The following is an 18,067-nucleotide window of genomic DNA, read 5'->3' as shown; positions in this document are numbered from 1 at the left end:
GGGTGTCCTCGTGTCCCTGCTGGCAGCAGCTGGGCTGTCCACACCAGGTTGGCCATCCCCAGCCCTTTGGTGGACGAGGCAGAAAGCCCCTCATGCAGAATTTCGGAGATGGTAGGTAGCAGCTGAGGTATTTCAGGGTTTGATTTCTTAAGGACAATTCTACATTCTTGTAGAAAATGTCAATGAACTCTTACATTTTTAATCTAAATTTTCCATGTAGAGGGAAAGGCCATTTTTAGACTCGCTGTAATTGTTCCAGCTCCTTTGCCCAGGAAAAGACTGACAGGTTTAATGCCCTTAACGAAGGTCAGGCAGTGTGCAGGAGCAAGCTGAGGAGAGCTGCCAGGAGCTTCAGGACAGGTTCAACATCGAGATGAACATGAATATCCTACTTCCATTAGGGCCATGCCGCCTCCTTCTTGGGGTGGGGAGGAAATTTATGGTCAAATTCCTTCAGTGTTGCCTTGAGTTGGCTGCGGGAGGAGCTTGCTGATCTAATCTCGCCCCATCCCAGCTGCAAGAGCCAGCTCGCTCCGCAGACATCTACCTGCCTGCCCCGCTTTTGGACACAGCCTGAGGCTCAGTGGCGATGCAAAAACGATGGCTGGGCTGAAAGATGTTCCCTGTCTGTGTGGCCACCAGGACCATGTTTCTGCCTGCTGTGTGCCAGCAGTGCCCGCGTCCTAGGCTGGGGGCTGCATAATGGCAGCCATCAGCATCTTCAGACTTTTCCTTTGTTCTTACATCTGAGCTGAAGCAGCAGAATAAACTTTATAGAAGGATAAACTCCTCTGAGCCATCCCCAGGAGGATGGATGGGTATTGCGATGGATCCCAAGGAGGCTTCCTCCAGGATGCTGGAGAGAGGCAGCTTTGCATTTGCAGTGTCTGATGGAACAGTTTGTTGTGACCCGCGGCTTTTGTAACAGCTTTTACTATGAAACCCGGGAATGGGCTTTATTCTGTGTAAAGTGCTGCATCCATGTGGGCATCCAAAGTCTGTGTCCCGGCAGGGAGCTGAGCAGCCCCCCGTGTGTCTCGCTGCTGGCTGGCTGGGAAGCAAGGGGCTCCCAGGTCTTTCTGTGGTGGCAGGGTGTGTGCTGGGGGGCTTCAGCCTTACTGCTGGAGAAGAGACAAGCATTGTCCATGTTGTCCTCTGCTTCTCAACGTGCCTCCGAGTGTACAGTCATGCTGACTCTGTCCTGGAGGTGCTTTGAGGTGTCAGTACTACAATGCTTGTTTAAAGGCTTTTGTGGGGATTTTATAGCTGAAAAAGGGCAATGTATTTTTTAGTATTTCTTGTTTACTTTTCACATATCTGCATCCCGGCTGGGGCCCTTCTCCTTTCAATGCTCCTACAAGGCATTTACCATTACCTGAGCCATTTGTCCAACAGAATTTAGTCGTGTTTTCTTTATCGCGTACCTGAATGGGAAGCTCGGCTTGCTGCACTCAACCTATGGTTGAACTAAGCACGTTGACTTCTCCGGCATCCTGACACGCGTTGTCTGAAAAAAACCCAGTTTTGTAAATCAGGCTGCCACCATCTTTCTTCATTAGGTATGTTAGGAGAAGAGAAAACTGGTTGTGCATCCCTCTGGATGAAAACAGCTCTTTGGTTGTGTTTCAAAATGGCTTGCAATACTCGGGGCGGGAGAAGGGTCTCCCGTAGGTGAGCTGGTGGGATTCTCCCTCCCGTTTATCCTTGCTATAATGTTCATAGCGGGCCAGAATGAATATTTGCTATTATTTTACCTGTGTAGTTCCTCTTTTGTATTTGTCAAAGCCGCTGAGCAGGTAATAAAACAGTGTAATAATTAACCAATAATAATTGAAGTATGCTGAATGAAAACCAAACCAAATGCTAACAAGCCAAACAAAAGAAAAGCCCGCACGGTGCAGCCCTGTTTATAGTGCTGTCTGCTGGAATCATTATACACGTTGATATAATAATACTGAGCACTTAATTACCACATCATTTTTAAAGTGCTGTATAAACATTAACCAAACCTCTGAGGTAGGGAGGTATTATTATCTCCATTTTAAAGAGGGGAAATTCTGACAAAGCGAGGTTAGTCGGTAATTTAGTGTCGTGAAGTCAAGCAGCTGGATGGGCGGGAGGTGGAGACTGCAGCTTCGCGCCCAGTCCACCGTGATTTTGGAGACAGAAAAACACCTGAGATGGCTTTTTGTGAAATGCATGGCGCTGCCGTTCGGGGAGGGCAGATACTCCCTCAGATGCCTCTCTCTGCTTAGAAAATATGCAGATCGGTGTAATTAGCAACCACATAATTATCCTTTTTTGAGGTAGGCATGCAGTTGGTGTATTTTGCAAAGTATCTAAACAACGTTAAAGTTGAGTTCTTGAACGGGGGCTTGGGGGGGGGGGGGTAAGTGAAGGCGACTCTGGGCTTGTGTGACAGCTCCCCCTCCTCCCCGTATCGATCTGAGCGGTGGTTCTGGGAATGGCTTTCCCTGCAAAGCCCTTAATATTCTGCGTGGTGGTACATGACTTCATCCGAGGAGAATCCCACAGGCACACCAGCGTGATCTGCTCTGTCATGTTTCTGTGACCCAATTTTCCCCGTTCTTTGTCTCAGACCTTCCCTGACCCCAGGCCTATTATCTCTTCCAATAATTCACCCGGGCCATTATTAATGGTGCATTAACTTTGGCTGTGCTTTCAGCAAAGATGTTTTTCTTGTGCTCATTCATTCGCTCAACTCACTTAAACAGCGAGATCATTATTCTGGGGACGTCACACAAACACAAAAACATCTCCCTTGCCGACACCTCCAGCCCCGCAGCACTTTGCCGGAGGGGCGGCCGTCCAAACACAACACTGAAACACCCAGGAGGGACTATCAAAGGGAGTCAAGTAGCCACACACACACTCAGTCGCCTGGGGCCAGTTTGCCTCCCCTGCTCACACGCCGAGCACTCCTGGCTGTCCAGGGATGCTCTGGAGCCCACCGAGCCTGGGGGAGCTCTGATGTGAGGAAAATCACTGCAGGAAGGCTGGGGAGCAAAGCACAAGCCCCTCTTCGCTGTTTCAAAACAAATCTGATATTTGCCACCACGGTCGCTGGATGCCAAAATGTGTCCCTTTAAAATGGATGAGTAAAACCGGGACTTTAAAAAGCGTAACAAAAAACCGAATGCTTCCTGCAGTTTATTTCTCACTTGATGCTTTAGGTTTCTCTGGGTGATGACTGAGTGAAGGACTCTTCATGTTTGTTGTATCTTTAACCTTGTCCTTGAGAAGAGAGTGAGATTTGGACCTCCAGGAGAAAATGTGGGCAGGGAGAAGGGCCTTTGCTCTGGAGATGATGAAAACTAGCAACCGCCTCCTCTCATGTCTTAGAGGTTTCGATGTACTGTCTAGTGCAGACAGCACTTATTTTCCTATTATCCTTTTCAAAGAAGCTGGACCTGGAAAAAATAAAGACAGAAGCTGTTGCAAGCTGCCACATCGTGCCAAGCAGTGTCCCACCATCCACATTAACGGGGATGCGGCCCGTGACAGCACAGCGCTGCCGCTGCAGAAGCGTTCCTGGAGACTCACCAGCACCTTCTGGGACATCCCCTTCCCATATTTTTTCTGTGTCAGCTGCTTTTGCACAGATGCTAATGCCACCGCGGTGACAGGAGTGCATGAGCTGTTGTCTGGAGAAGTTTTTCTCCCACTAATCCAAATCAATCCGATACCCTGGGGCTCTGAAGCCTTTCAGAGATAAAGTTGCAGTTTCTGCCTGCTGTGGTTGAGGTTCGCGGGGGAACCTGCTCTTGTTTGACTGCGTAGACTTGGGCGAGTTGTTTTACGTTACCCTGTTTCAGCTCTCCTCGAGTGAAAAAAGGGCTGTGTTTCAAACGGATGCGTTTGCCTCTCTTGCTAAGGAGAGGTGAGGCTTTGTTAGTTTTTGCAAGGTAGCTTGTGATCCCTTTATGAAAGCTGTGTCCCCTGCATCATTAAAACCACAGGAAATCCAGCCAAGAGGGATCCCAAGAAGTCAGCGTTTGTTTTTCCTCTTCTATACATTGTTTTTTTAATGGACCTTTTTTTTGCAAATTAGTTGGAAAAAAGCACTACAGGTACTGCATTAGGCAGACAGCGATCTTTTACCTTTTTCCTTGACAAATGACTTTCCCCCTTGACTGTAAAATGGTTGTGCTCTATTTCTGATGGCAAAGCCCACTCACAGCCTGGACTGCTTATTGCCACGGAAGAGTGTTGGACAACCATAGGAAAACCACATCTGGTGGCCTGCACAGCTCACGTGTGCTTTAGATAAAGCAGTGGGAGCTCTGTGCGTATCGGATGGTACAGAGGGGGGGTGTGGGGCTTCTCAGGGTGTCTGCTCAGCCAGTCTTGCTGTGGCAAGTGGGAACAGAAGGTGTGTGCTTTAAGTGCTTTCTGAAGGGCTTTCCAAATTATTTTTGTCAAAGTGAACTGCAAATGAAACCCAATTCCGTGGCTTGGGGTCTGATTTCTTCTGCTGCCTTTTTTGTCTTCTTAAAGAGATCACGTGTGTAGGCTGAAGTATTTGGAATAGAAAAAGCGTATTTGACCCTTCCTAATTCTCCTTTTTGGGCTCAAAAAGAGGTGCTGCTGTGAGTGATGTCAAAACGGCTCCTTTGCTTGCTATACAGACCCATACGTGCAGCGTGTGTTTCTCTTGAAGTACAGGTTTATCTGCGGAGATAATCAAAAGCCTGCATCATCCTCAAAAAATGCCTGTTTCTGATGCCTCCCTCCCCGATTCCTGGGATTTTCGGCAAAGGGACATCCCCTTTAAACCCGCGTTTCTGCTTCATATCTTTTCTCTTTGAAGCCAGAGGGTTGGCTGGCCTTTGAATAGACGAGGATGAGAATATAGCAGTGGGAGGTCCGTGTCTTGCTCATAAACCTTGGCCAGAAAATCAGCTCCGACAAGTGGGGACAGGTAGCAGCGTCTTTCCCCTTATCAAACGGCGCGGCGGAGCAGACGCATTCCTGCACGAGCAGCGGCTGGGTGGAAGGTGGGGCCTCCCTCCCAAATGTGTCTTGCTGCTCTGCCGCCATGCTTCACCCCAGGTCCTGTGTGCCACGGGCTTAACGAAGAGCCATGTTATTGCTATACAAAAACACCATTTTCCCATCGTCCCTGCCCCTTGGGTGCTGCTTTGGTTTGTTCTTTGGTTTTTTCTTCCTTACGTGGGAGCCAGGGAAAATGTTTGCCTGTTGTCCCAGTGCTTGGGACTTTTGGAGGTGCCATGGGCGGGCCTTTGTGTCCCGGCATATCGTACCACACGGCCTGGTGTGGCTCAACTTTTTCCTGGCGGAAAGCTTTCCCCAGGCCTCCTGCTAAAATCTTCCTCCCTCTGTGTAAAACAATCATCGTTAGCGCTAATTGGGCAGGTTTGGGGTTAAATCTGCAAAGATTTCTTGGGTTTGGTAAATCCTCTGCCACCGCAAAGCAGATAATGTTAAACAAAAGATTGCCTTGATTAGATTAAAGTTGGCAAATTCATTGCCCTAATCATCATATTGCCCTTCCCGTGGCTATTCAGGAATACATCACCGTGACTTACTTGAAGTAATTGAATATAATTGTCTTTTTAACTCGTATGTGTAAAACATCCATCTTTGTTAACGGCGTGTGTTGCTGTCCTGCTGCCAGCTCGCCGTCCTCTTTGGGAGGGGTGGGAACAAGAAGCAGAGCCGGGCTGACGTTTATGAATTGGTAGTTGATTGCCTATAAAACCATTCATTATTTCTGACCAAGCACCTGGAAGAGAATAAAAAGGAACAGCACCAGCTACCGGAGCCCGTAGGCTTGGCTGGTGCTCCCAGGCAAGGAAGCAGAGGCAAAGCCCTGGAGTGGGACATCGCAAAGGGACGTCACCAAAACCAACCCTTCCCCTCGCCCATGGTGGCAGGAAAGCACAGAGCATGTGGCGGGGTTGAAAATAAGAATGGCAGAGTGAAACAGGCACCCAAGGCAGAGGAATCGCTAACCCTCCCGCTATCCAAATAGGTTGAAACGCTAAAAACAAACCAACGGTGCCGGTGGGAGGGAGGAAGTTTGTGGAAATTTTTCTCCCATTAATAATCAGAGGTGTGAGGAGGGAGAAATTCTCTTTAGATGTCATTTTTATACCAACAGATAGCTAGAAAAGGAGGCCAGGCAGCAAACACTCCGCGTTTTCTTTTCCCCAGCTCTCCTGAGTGACAGGGAAAGACTCTTTTAGCACAAAATTTCCAATATTACTTCAGCAATCAATCATTTAGAAATGCCCAGTTACAAAATAAAACATAACTGGCCTGAGGTTTTAGAGATTCAGATTGACTTGTTGTTCTTACTGGTTTTGTCATTATTAGTGAATTAAGCTGGTCCAGGGAATGGGCCCAAGGACTAAGATATGACTCTCTCTATTATTAAAACATTGCCACGATGCCCAGCACTGTTCCAGCCCACGTCAACTCGTGCTTTCCTCCAGTTTGGGCGTTCAGCCATCCCTGGACCTGCCCGTTACAGGCAGAGTGGCCGCCCTGTTTGGGGGGGTTGCAAAATTTCACCTATAGGGATGCCAGCTGGGCTGTGTAGGTTGGCCCCAGGGTCGTGGAAGAGCTGGGTTTATTTGTATGGCGTAAACAGGGGGTGAGCACTGCAGGAAGCCCGGCCGAGGGTGGGAGAGATGTTTGTGCTGTCCGGCATCAGATGTCGGTGCAGGGACAGTTGATTTTGTGACGGTGCTTGGTGCGTGATGATGTTAAAAACTCCTTGCCCAGCTCCCTCTGGACCCCGCGGCAGCCATGGGTTGTGGCTGTAGCAGCATCCCCTGGGAGAGGGCAGCAGCTCAAGGTGCTTGACAGCGGTTTTTGGAGACCAAAGGCTGTAATGCGCCGCGTGAGCAGGGACGGGGGTGTGACGGCTGAACTCTGCGGCGTTTCTGACCTGGAAAAACACTGGCTCCCTCTTAAAATGAAGACTCCTTACAAGTGTCCTTATGTAACAGATCATCCCTACCCAGGACAGTTAAAGGGTGAATCTTCCTTCTGCCAAAGTAAATCCTAAAGGATGCAAGTTTATTCTCTGCCTGAGCTGCTTTTGGGAGAGGAGGGGAGGGGAGCAGAAGCGGGGGAAGGCGGTTAACAGTTACCCTACTGTGTCCTGACATTAGGCGAGCTGCAAAAATGCTCCCAGTGTATCAGGTTGTGTGCGGTGCCAGCCCTTCGCTGGAGCACGGAGAGCAAGTCTGCTGCGGAGCCTTAAATACTTTCCGCCCCGACTACCTTAGCTTAACGCCTTTCAGCGGAGTTGGCAGGAGGGTTGTTTTTGTGTAGTCTCTCACCTCTCCCGGCAGCTCGGCTGACGCGCCTGTGCCGCGCTGTGCTCAGGGATTGTAAGTTGCAATGGGAGTAGGAGCCTCAGATCCTCTTGCTGATATGCCGGGAAAGACGTATACGGGGATTTCACGCAGCCTTTGCGCGACGGACCCAAAAGGAGCACAGCCTCGCCGGACGGAGTCGGCGTAGCTCTGTTGCAGCTGGAGTCACAGATGCGAAAGGCTGAATTTTAAGTCTTTCGTAGAAAAAGAGTTTGGCGTTTACCGGAGCTTGCTTAGCATCAGCGAGAGACTTGGCCCAAGCTTTGACACTTTGGTTTTGGATGGTGCTTCCCCACTCTACAGAGAGATGCTACCTGTCGCGGAGGCAAGTCGCAGTGAAAGACTGAGTGCAGAGTGGGTTTTGAAGTGCTCACTTAGGAGGTTGGTTTTGTTTTGCTTTTAGTCTCCAGTTAGCTAGAAAGGCCAAGAAGCCAGAGAGGGAACGGGAAGACCTGTGACAATATTAAGTAATCTGTAACGAAGATCTTCTGACTGTTTGTAAAAACAGAGCAAGACCAGCCTTTTATCTTTAAGCCGATTGCTGGTACAAATCTAGAAAGCGGCATCTTTACAGATGCGATGAGCCCTATCAGAGGGCGATTGTACGGTATCCTTATCGAGGCTCTGCTAATTGTATTTCTTTAGCTTCTGTGATTTTAGCAGGAAAGGCCCAGGCGGCCAGGCAGCGTTGTCGGGGGTGGCGTGGAGAAATAACCTGATGAATTTTCCATCAGCTCGACTCACTCAAATATTCTCGCCGTTAACTTTTGGGGTCAATAATAAATATTAAAACCTGTAGATTTAATAAGTCAATGTAGGTGTTCTCTGCCTTTTGAGACCACTTTATCTTTCCATCAAAGATGAAACAAGCTTCTCAAATGAATAAAAAATAGGGCCTCAAGTGATTACAAGCGAGAGCAATTTGGGCTCCTCTCTCAGAACCTGGCAGTAGGCACTTTTTGAGCCCTTTCTGACTGCCTAGACGGTCTGCATTAGTGCTGCTCTCGCTGTTACATTTTTAGGTAAATATTTTCATCCTGTGTGTACAGACCTTCAGGAAAGGTGTTTGCTGCCACTCCAGGCATGAGGGACGACGCAGGTCTGGATCCCGCCAGGCTCTGTTGAGTCTGATTTGCGTTGCAAGTCTAGTTTTCCTTGGTGCTTCCTATAATCTCCTCAAGTTCAAAGAGCGCTTAGCTGCTTGTCTTTGTCAAAAACCCTGTTGGAGATCTTTTATGTCGAAGATGTAGGATTTCTCCGCATGACTTTGATTATTTATTCATTCCACTTCTCTGGTGTATGATAGCGCTGATATCATGAAGACCCCTTGTCTTGCACTGCTCTTGCTCTGAAATTCATGGAGATTTAGTGCCTTTGAAATTGTTTTAAAAGGAAAGGAAAAGTTTTTGAAGTCCCTTTTTTTTTTTCTTCTTCTATTCCCCTCAACAGTGCCGCAGCACATTTTTCCGGCCTTCCACGCTCCTTTGCCAATTGACATGCGCCACCAGGAAGGACGATACCATTACGAACCTCACTCTATCCACGCTATCCACGGGTAAGTCTTGCACCTCCGCTCCCATGCCTTGCTAAAACATTGGCTGCCCGCGGTATGCCGAATCCCGCTGCTGAAGTCCCGGGGACTCGCTGCCCTCCTGGCAGGCTGGCCCTGGTCACCCCCTGCTCCGCTGTCCCCGTCCAGTGGCAATACTGACCTGCCTGGCGTGAGTGCTCTATAGCTTCATTAAACCTATAGGTCACGCGTCACAGCGGGATGGGAGTGCAGGGCTTCTGTGTCATTATCCGGCTGAGGTCCCAGGGACATGCTTGACTTGTGTTTTTGCGCCTGTGGTGTTTCTTCACATCACGCTGTGCCTGGGTCATTTCTGGCACTGTCTTGGTGAAGACCCAGCACCGCTCCTTCCCTTTGGAGACCTCACGTACCATTTCCCCCTGCCCACTGGTTGGGGGGGACGGCGGGGAAAGGCTTCCGGGAATTCTGTAATTCACTTTGATTTCACTGGACGATGGCCTGGACAGGCTGGATGGTGTTTTCTAAAATGCTGTAAAGAGGTAGGTCCTCACACTGGTGTCCGTGTCCACTCTGGAGGGGCAGGATCCTGGGTTTTGGTGGTGACGTCCTCGTGAGAGTCCTCCCTCCCCAGGGCAGCTGTTGGCCAGCAAGCACAGGTGTCAGTCGGGGGCTCTACCTTGAGAGAGGGGATCGTGGTTAATCTCCTCGTCCAGGACATGACAGCTCTATTGTCCTTGATGCGTTGGAGGACATGTTTATAAAGGCATCTGGCTTCACCTCCTGTAAGCTTTGACCAGGACAGGGAAAAAGGAGCTGGCAGAGATGCGAGCGGAGGCTGTAGTGACTGTGTGGCCAGGAGGGTTTCTCATCTTCCCTGAAACACACCATTTCCGTAGGAGTTGAGGAATAGCCTGATGGGGTTGGTGGTCCCGTGGCCGCCCTGAAATCACTCGGCTTGTGGCTGTAACACAGGGCTCAGCCAGGGCACTCGGTGTAGGGGAACCCATAAGGGCTGTAAACATTTTTTGGGAAGAGCAAGAAAAGAACAACCAGGGCTCATCCCTTAAAAAACTCTCATTTGATCCCTCTGTTGACTCCGGAGCCCCACTGCGGCCTCACCGTCCGTCCGGGGTCAGCACTCACCCGGCTTCGCGGAGGCTGTTTGTAAAGCTGTGCTTTTTCTGGATAGGTGTGGGGAGGGGGGGAACAGCCCCCGGGAGGCAAGTAGTGCAGACGGCGGCAGCCAGGAGATCTGTGGAGTCCCACAGCTACCAGGGCTTTATTCCGCTTCCAAAATGCTGCGGGAAAAAATGATAGGGCATTCCCCTGGATCCTACCAGAAGACAAGTCGTTGTCTTTTTGGCTGGCAGTCAGTTTGACTGGATGTTTAAAGGGCCCTTCCACACTGTGCGCAAGGGGGAAAAGACAGAGCAGGTTGTTAACATGGGAAACTGGGGGGAGGCGAGGGGGCTGAATGAAATAGTTCTGGTCTTGCATGCAAGTACACGCAAAAATTGTAGAAAAAGGACAGATTAATTAACAAACATACTGGAAGACAGTTAATAAGTCAGAGCTCTGGCCAATAAAGTACATACTGACTTCTGAAAGGGGCAATATTCAAAACAGTGGTTAGAAGAGAGGATGCATCTGGCAGATGCTCGGGTGTTTGGCACCAGGTTATCTGTGTGCCCCACTTGGTGCTCCCCTTTGCTCCTTGGGGGCAGGATATGGTGCACCGCCTCTGCAACAGCTTCTTCAGTGGGGTCATGGAGCAAGGTCTTCTCCAGAATGCAACCGAGAGCCCTCCAGCTGGTGCCATGTACCTGTGAATTAAAACATGCAGTGACAGGAGCCAGTATTTTATCATATTGGGGTTGTCCAACTGATCAAGTCTGGCCAAGTGTATAGTGCTGGCAGATCAGATTTCAGTTCCACTGCGCCAATGTTAATAATCCGCTGTTTTACCAGTGACCACATTTGTCTGTCAGGGAACCTCGGGTGTCCTGCTAGTATTTGGGTAGAGTTGTTGGTAAATACCTATTGCCTTTCTTCTTCGGGATCCTTCACCTTCCCAGCAGCACCGCTCACAAAAACATCTTGTGAGGTACTGGAGAGAAAACTTGGTTGTTGGTCTTAGAAGCGGAAACATGGCTTTCTTTGAAATGTTTGATAAGATCAGGCTTACTACCCGGGCATAGCGCTGAAGGTTGCCTCTGTGGCTGGTGAAGCACCAAAGCTGAGCAGCCAACTGCTTCTTGTCTGTGGGGTTTTTTTAGGGTCAAGAGAATGCCACTTCTGTTCAGCTCTTTTCCAAGTGCCCTGGACTACAGCACAACCACACTGGGGAAATTCCCACCAGCTGTGGAGTTAGTCTTTCAACCATTTTTTCTCTTTCATTTTTATCGGCAAACTTTTTAACCTCATTTCCTGCTCTTTCCACCTCTAGATTTTGTTCTCTTTTCTTTTGTCTTCCTCTTCTCTCCTCCAGTCTGTCCTCTGGAGATCATAATATAGTGCTCACCCTCCTTGCTGGGGGATGTCCAGTGTGAAATCATCCAGAATGTGGTGGTGGACCTGGGCTAGAGCATGCAGAGAGGTCGCGTGTCTCTTGTTCAATAGGCTGGGTGGACTCTGCGGGCACGGTCAAGCCTCTAGAAATTTGAGCTCCGTCCTGGTGGTGCAGAAATCCATCCTTCTGTTTAAAGTAAACAACTTCAAAAAAAAAAAAAAAGCCACATGCATTTTTTCACTCTAGAAAATTATGGTAAATGTTTGGAAGAAAAATTGTGTCACTGAGTTTTGGCTTTATGATTAATGTGATCAGTGCCTGACAGAGAGCCCCCAATTCATCAAGCCCATATTCTAGCTGTCTGCTGTCTTGCCGGTACCAAATTTATCTAATTACATGAACATTGCACAGCAAATTAAGTGTAGTCTCATTTGTTGCTAACTATGGGGTCTTATTATTTGCCTGCTGCATAATGTCAAAGGTTTGTTTCCCGATTGCTCAACGTGACATGGCAGTGCGTTCCCCTTCATCACTGTTTGCATTTGGCCTAATGAGAACATACGTTATTTTATCGTAACTGGAAGGAACTCATCTGCAGTGCTCTCTTGAGCAGGACCACCAGTGGGACCCTTTCCTTGGGAATATGGTTGGGAATACGGAAAACTCAAGCAATAAAAGATCCACATGCCAAGCCGGGGGCCTGAAATATTTGCTGCATTTCTACTCACTGTTGTCAGTCTTTATCTCTCAGTCATTTCCTTGTTAAACAGCATGACAAATAATTTTCAGGGCTTGAGCCTTCTTCCAAATCACTAAGCATTTATTGGACATCCAGAAGCAGGTCACGTTGGTACTGCCTTGAAACATACTTCTAGAGATTTGGGGGGGGGGGCTGGTAAAATAGTGTTTCTCCAATCATCAGGACAACTCACTTTTCTGTACAACCTCGGCTGGTTTTACTTATTTGGTGATACACCACTCTTTCCCTTTTTGACATCCTTTTTTGGCTTTAAGAACAATTAGGCAGAAATATGGTGCTTGCTTGGCTAGCGTAGAAAAATAAAGTATCTCGTTCAGCTCTCTGCAGTGCAAACCAACAGGAATATTGTGGGTTCAAGGCATCATGCTGGATTCTGATGCTTCTGAACTTGTAGCCTTATGGAGGATGGGGGAAGAGGGAGGACCAGAGCCCAGTGGATACCGAGAAAGGGTGTAATGCAGGATGGAGTAAAACTGAGTGTGGGATGAAATCTCTTGCAGGACTGTGGAGTTAGAGCAGAATGAATAAAGGAAATCGTATTAGTACATATAAATTTTATGAGGTACCACTTCCACAAAGCAACATTATTTAATATTAAGGTTGCAAAATACAACACTCAAAAACTAAGAAATGACAGAAAAATAAATTTGTAGAGTCGAAATCATTTTGTATGCCACTGCGATACTGCATTAAATTACACAGCCACATACTGTTTTTCTCTAGGATCCTCTCCTCTCCTGCAGCACGGGATGGCCCAGGCTCAGTGGAAGAGCAACGATGGGTGTTACATGTACCTCCTGCATGTAGCTTTTATCGATTTGTCAGGATTTCACTCTGCGCCGTTGGTTGTAGGCAAAACATAGATCAGCGTTACCGGAGCAGAAGTTTCAGCAGGTTCAAAGCTGAACCAAATTCACTTCATAAGATAGAGCAGGTCCTTTTCTACCAAAGGGGGGGATATTTCGCATTTTAGTGATCTTCTTCACAAAAGCTTACTCCACTGGGGCCCAATCTCTGCAATAACTCCCTCCACTTTAAACCAAGGGGACTCTTAGCATCAGCTTTGCGAGATCAAGCCCTTGACTACAGAGGAAAGCTGCTGGCAGAGATGGCAGGTGATTACTGATAGCTCCCTCCCTTCCACTCCCCACTTTTAGGTGTGCTTAGCTACTCTCAACTTTTTTTATTTTTTTTTTTATTTTTAAAAGCACAACAAAAATAACTAAAAACTCCTTAGCTCAGCTTAAAAGTCCCTGCCAATGAAAGAGCCTTCAGGGCTAACCCTTGTAAACAGCATGCCTAGGCTTGACTCAGCAAGAAGCTTTTTAACAGTAGCTCCTAAACTGTGGTTAAAACCCATCAGGCATTATGCAGCGTAACAAACAAAAGCAGCCTTGTTTTTCCACCGACATCCTGGTGGTGTTTCAGGATGCAGTTCTGACATTATTTATTAACAAAATATTGTTGTTGCTCTTGTGTCCACACACAAAGATAGTAAAAAAAACACCCTGAGCTGATAGTCACGAATTCCATGGCTTTCATCAGGACTGAATTGTCCCGAAGACCTTAACATAGAGAAGACTCCTTCTGCATGATAATGTGGACTTGCCCTTAATTTCCCTCTGGTAGGGATTTTATCTGGTTTAATCATGGATCTTCCTCCATTTCCCTGAGATCTTAATATATTACAGATTTTCCCTGATATTCAGCCTACACTTTTCTTCTTTATCTGATCCTATTACCCCTCCTTGTTGAAGTTTGTTTTCTTTTTACTACGTTAAACATTACAGAATACCTTTGAAGGACCAGCTCAAATGTTTCCGAGCTGTTTAGGCTGGGTATATCGCAGGCGGGCAAGGTGACTATTGAACTTTTCATCATAAAAAGGGAATGTCTCAAGTGTTTACAAATTTGCCAAATTTACTGTTGAACCCAAGATTTTCCGTGTTGGATATCTGTTTCAGCCTAGTTTTCTCTTTCCTTTGTTGTTTTTGTGAGATTCAGCCAAGGGAGGCCAAGTGGGGTTAAGGGAAAATATGTTGTTTAGCCATACAAAAAACAATCATCATCATCTTATAACTGTGCTTTGAGACACTCCAGTGTCCCTTGCTTTAGAGGTGGAATTTACTATTGTCGCAGATGTGCCTTTTGCTGTTCCTATTTTTTAAAAAAACAGACATACAAAAAAACCACAAAACCTCAATTTTGCCAGACAGAAATCCTTTGAAAAATCTCACTTCCAACACACTCAGTGAAGGGGTGTCAGAGTTTTGCAGTGAAATTTTCCGAGCACCTCCATGTGCCCATGACGTTCCTGCCAGTTGCTCCCCGTTTTCTGCCGTGGGCTCTCGGCCGTCCCCTCCGCCCGGGGGGATTCGCGACCACAGCTGATGGCAGAGAGCAGCCGGTCGCATTGTAAGCTCGCGGAGCTGCCTTTGTGCATTATTGGGGGTGCGTAAAGTGCCTTTGGTTAACCTCCACAGGACACGGCTCCCAGGAGGCTGCAGCTTTGATCCCATCAGGCGGTTTAGGATGGGACCCCAGGTAAATGGTCGTTCCTGCAGCAAGGACGCCACTCAGTTGAGCCACAGAATGCACCCGCCAATAAGACCTGTGTGTTTTCATATTTACTTTGCTACCGGAGTAGAAAATCTTTGGCAGGTCGTGATTGATGGTACTGTGCTGCTTTGGAGATAGAGCGAGCTCCCTCCGGAGTCAAAGCAAACAGCTGCTCAGAGAGGCCTTCTTATGTGTTTTGCAAAGTTTTACGACTTTCACCAAATAGACACATTGCTCATTTGGGAAACAGGTTTGGGGGCTCCCACATCCAATTTATTCTGTCCCCTTCTTTCCCACATGCTTCTTTTATTTATTTAGGAAAATAAGAATGTGTGAGTAAGCGATGGTTTGCAGAGGCTGGTCCCTTCCACAAGGCTGGTTCAAACCTCTCCCTGGTCTGTAATTAGCAGGAGCGTGGTGCTTTTAGGTGGCTCTTTGGTAACCTACAGGAGGTGATTTGGGGGACTATCAATACCGATCTCACTGTAAAATTACCAGGATTAATACTTGATGGTCACTTGATCCTCCTCCAGGAGACCACAGATTAAATACTGGGCTGCTGCTGTCCTGTTTTGAGAGCTGGAAAAATTACTTTAATTCCATCTGTGCCTTAGTTTTCCCATTTCTAAAATGCCATTACAGTAATACTCACCCTCTTGATGTTTTGGGAGCCAAGTGAGGTGGTCTGTGTCTCGTTCATCTCCCCAGCAGGGGCTTGTGGCATGTTTTTAAGGCATCAGGAAAGTACGCAGCGCTAGCTACCTGTGCAGAAACTGAGAAGGTACACGCTTATCTTCTGACCTCAGTGGGAGGACAGGCTGATCAGGTCTTCTGAAAATGGGGCAGACATAATCCAAAACACTCATCAGGGCTAGAATGTTTCTGTAGGTTTTTCCAATCTGATAAACTATTCTATGGAAAAACCCCCAACCAGGCAAACACAAACCCCCCCAGCTTTCTCTTTTGCATCTTGTTAACAATTTTCAAGCATTTTCTGTTATGGGAGAGATTTGTACATCTATGCTGTTCCTTAAATTGAGGATAGTTTCATCATGTGTTTTTACTTAAGTGGCCTTCAGAATACTTTGAAAAACTCAAACCTGAAGTCCAGAGGGACCTGAAGGTGCATAACTTCAGAGTCACTAAACTATGCAGTAAGACACAGGTTGGATTTAGAAACATCTGGGTTGGATCTTCAGTTGCTGAACACTGGCGGCATCGCACCGGAGTGAGGGGCCTCGGTGAGCTCAGATGGACTCGTGCCCATTAGCACTTAGTGAAGATCTGGGCCACCGAGTCGCTGGTGCTGTGACACCACAACTTACTGAATGAAAAACTGCAGCTCTAATTTAGCCTAATCACCGCCAGAAGTGTAAAAACGGCCAGGAGGTTTTAGTATTGAGAACAAGAGCCTGATCTCTGAGGCCTTTTATGTAAACCTCTGGCATGTGTTCGTTTAATATGATGTCACTCTGTAATCCACCATTGCTTTTAAATGTCATTCTCAGAGCTTCATGTCAGCAAGTCTTAAGTGATAATCCCTTTGCTTACCTCACTTTATAGTAGATTAAAAGTGACTTCATGCTTCCACCTTATCCGCTCTTAAGCTTGTGCTTTAGGAAAAATTTATTTGAACTCTATTCTCCTGCTGCTTTCTAAAGAGTTTCTAAACAGAGAGTGCAGGTCTTTCAGAAGATATCTCAATGGTATTGCCCATTTTCCATTGCTTTCAGCATCCTGTGAAAGTGGATAAATGTTCAGTGCCAGTCTCCTGCCCTTTTAAACTCCAGTCTTACGAATTTGTCTCTCAAGTATTCTCTTGGCTAAATGTGGAGCACTGCCCCTCCTGGCCGCTCCTTTTTCTTAATCCTAAAAAAATCCCCTCTCTAGATGGTGTTTCACCTCTCACCAGCTTCTTACAATCATGAGGATGAGAGACGATGAGACCTGTTGTGGTGTTTTGCTCCTGTGTAGCCCTTTCTCCTCTACAGCACAGGGGTGTGCGGGTTCCCCCTTTCTGGTCCCGTGTCTCCTGGTTGAACTTTTACTCTATCCTGTATTCCTTCCTCAGTATAAAAAACTGTCCATGCAGTTCACCTTCCTAGTCTACCCTCTTTTTTTCTCTCCCTGAACTTCATCCTTCTGCTCCTAGCACACCTCCTTGTGTAACACGTCCCTCCAGATACTTGCTGCATGTTGTCATATCCTTCCTCCCCGCGCTAATGAACTGGCCAGGCTGCAGCCTGCAGCATATACTCAAATATCAATCTGCTCAGCCTCCTCATTTTCACTGTGTTTCTCTGAAATCCTTCCAGTGTGTATGGAGATAAATGGACAAAACCCATCCATCCCATTGGCTTGTGAAATGAAGCCTGCGGCACATCACTTTTCAGGTGCTGGTTAATCTGGGTTCCCAGCTACCAGTGGCCATGGGAAGCAAATAACACAAGGTGCTGAGAGATAAAAACTAATGGCAGGAGTGCTGGCTTGTGATACTGGAAGAAAAATGTAGGATTTTTAATGTCCATACAGAGCGGAAATTTTAAAATCTCATCCAAAAGTTCCCCCCACGCAATAAAGAGCAGAGAAGTCAATTTACCCTGGAAGGATGAAGGACTGAGTCAACTCTGCTGGGATTAGAACATGTGGTTCGAGGGATCCTAGGTATTTCGGGTCTGATTCTCGGACCACCCAGATGGCTGGGGCGAAAGGAAAAAAAAATAATACTAATAAAAAAAGGACCCTATTTGGCAGAACTGTGGATCTGGATACCCTGCCTGCAGCTGACGCCGTGCACAAACATCTGTATAAACCAAAGGGCAGAACTGGGTGCTGTTACTCTGGCAAATCTCAGATCTCCAGAGCGCTCCGGCAGGAATGTGTGTGTTTAAGTGGGCTTTCTAGATCCCTGGCTTTGTCGCTAAACCACGTATGTATGTTTTTCTTCTGTGCGCCAGACCGTTCTGAGAATTTGTGATTTTACACAATTTTCTGCCTTGGAGGCTTTTCATGCCTGTTCTTTCATGTTTCATCGTTGATATTAAATAGACAACTCACAGAGCTAAAGTTTAGAGCATTTCTCAAGGGTCAAATTTTAAAAAGTGCCTGTATGATTTCAGATCATAAATCCCACTGTACTGGGGGTCTGGATAACAACATTATTTTGAAAGTGGGTGTTGTGGGTTTCAAAATAACGTTGAACCATAGGATCGGTGTGTCAAGCACCGGGAACGCAAAGGCACAGGGGGTTTTTCAAACATGCTGGATGCCAGTTAACGTCTAACTTCCCCAAGCTTCACTGAAACTCGGGACCCCAAAGGCAGACCTAGTAAAGGACC

General features: G+C 47.3%; 1 protein-coding gene across 2 annotated transcripts in view; it reads left to right on the top strand.

The window, feature by feature from the left end:
- The window catches only part of GLI2 (GLI family zinc finger 2), a 197,561-nt gene that overhangs the window by 119,027 nt on the left and 60,467 nt on the right, over positions 1-18,067 (top strand). For both annotated transcript variants that reach the window (XM_054209748.1, XM_054209749.1), the window contains one exon: positions 8,820-8,925. In XM_054209748.1, coding sequence (XP_054065723.1) covers positions 8,820-8,925 — 106 coding nt within the window. The remainder of the gene's footprint in view (positions 1-8,819; positions 8,926-18,067) is intronic.

The sequence above is a fragment of the Rissa tridactyla genome, chromosome 7 (genome assembly GCF_028500815.1).
Source record: "Rissa tridactyla isolate bRisTri1 chromosome 7, bRisTri1.patW.cur.20221130, whole genome shotgun sequence".
Classification (NCBI taxonomy): Eukaryota; Metazoa; Chordata; class Aves; order Charadriiformes; family Laridae; genus Rissa; species Rissa tridactyla.
The sequence above is the reverse complement of the archived record's forward strand: the minus strand, read 5'-3'. Positions and strand labels throughout refer to the sequence as shown.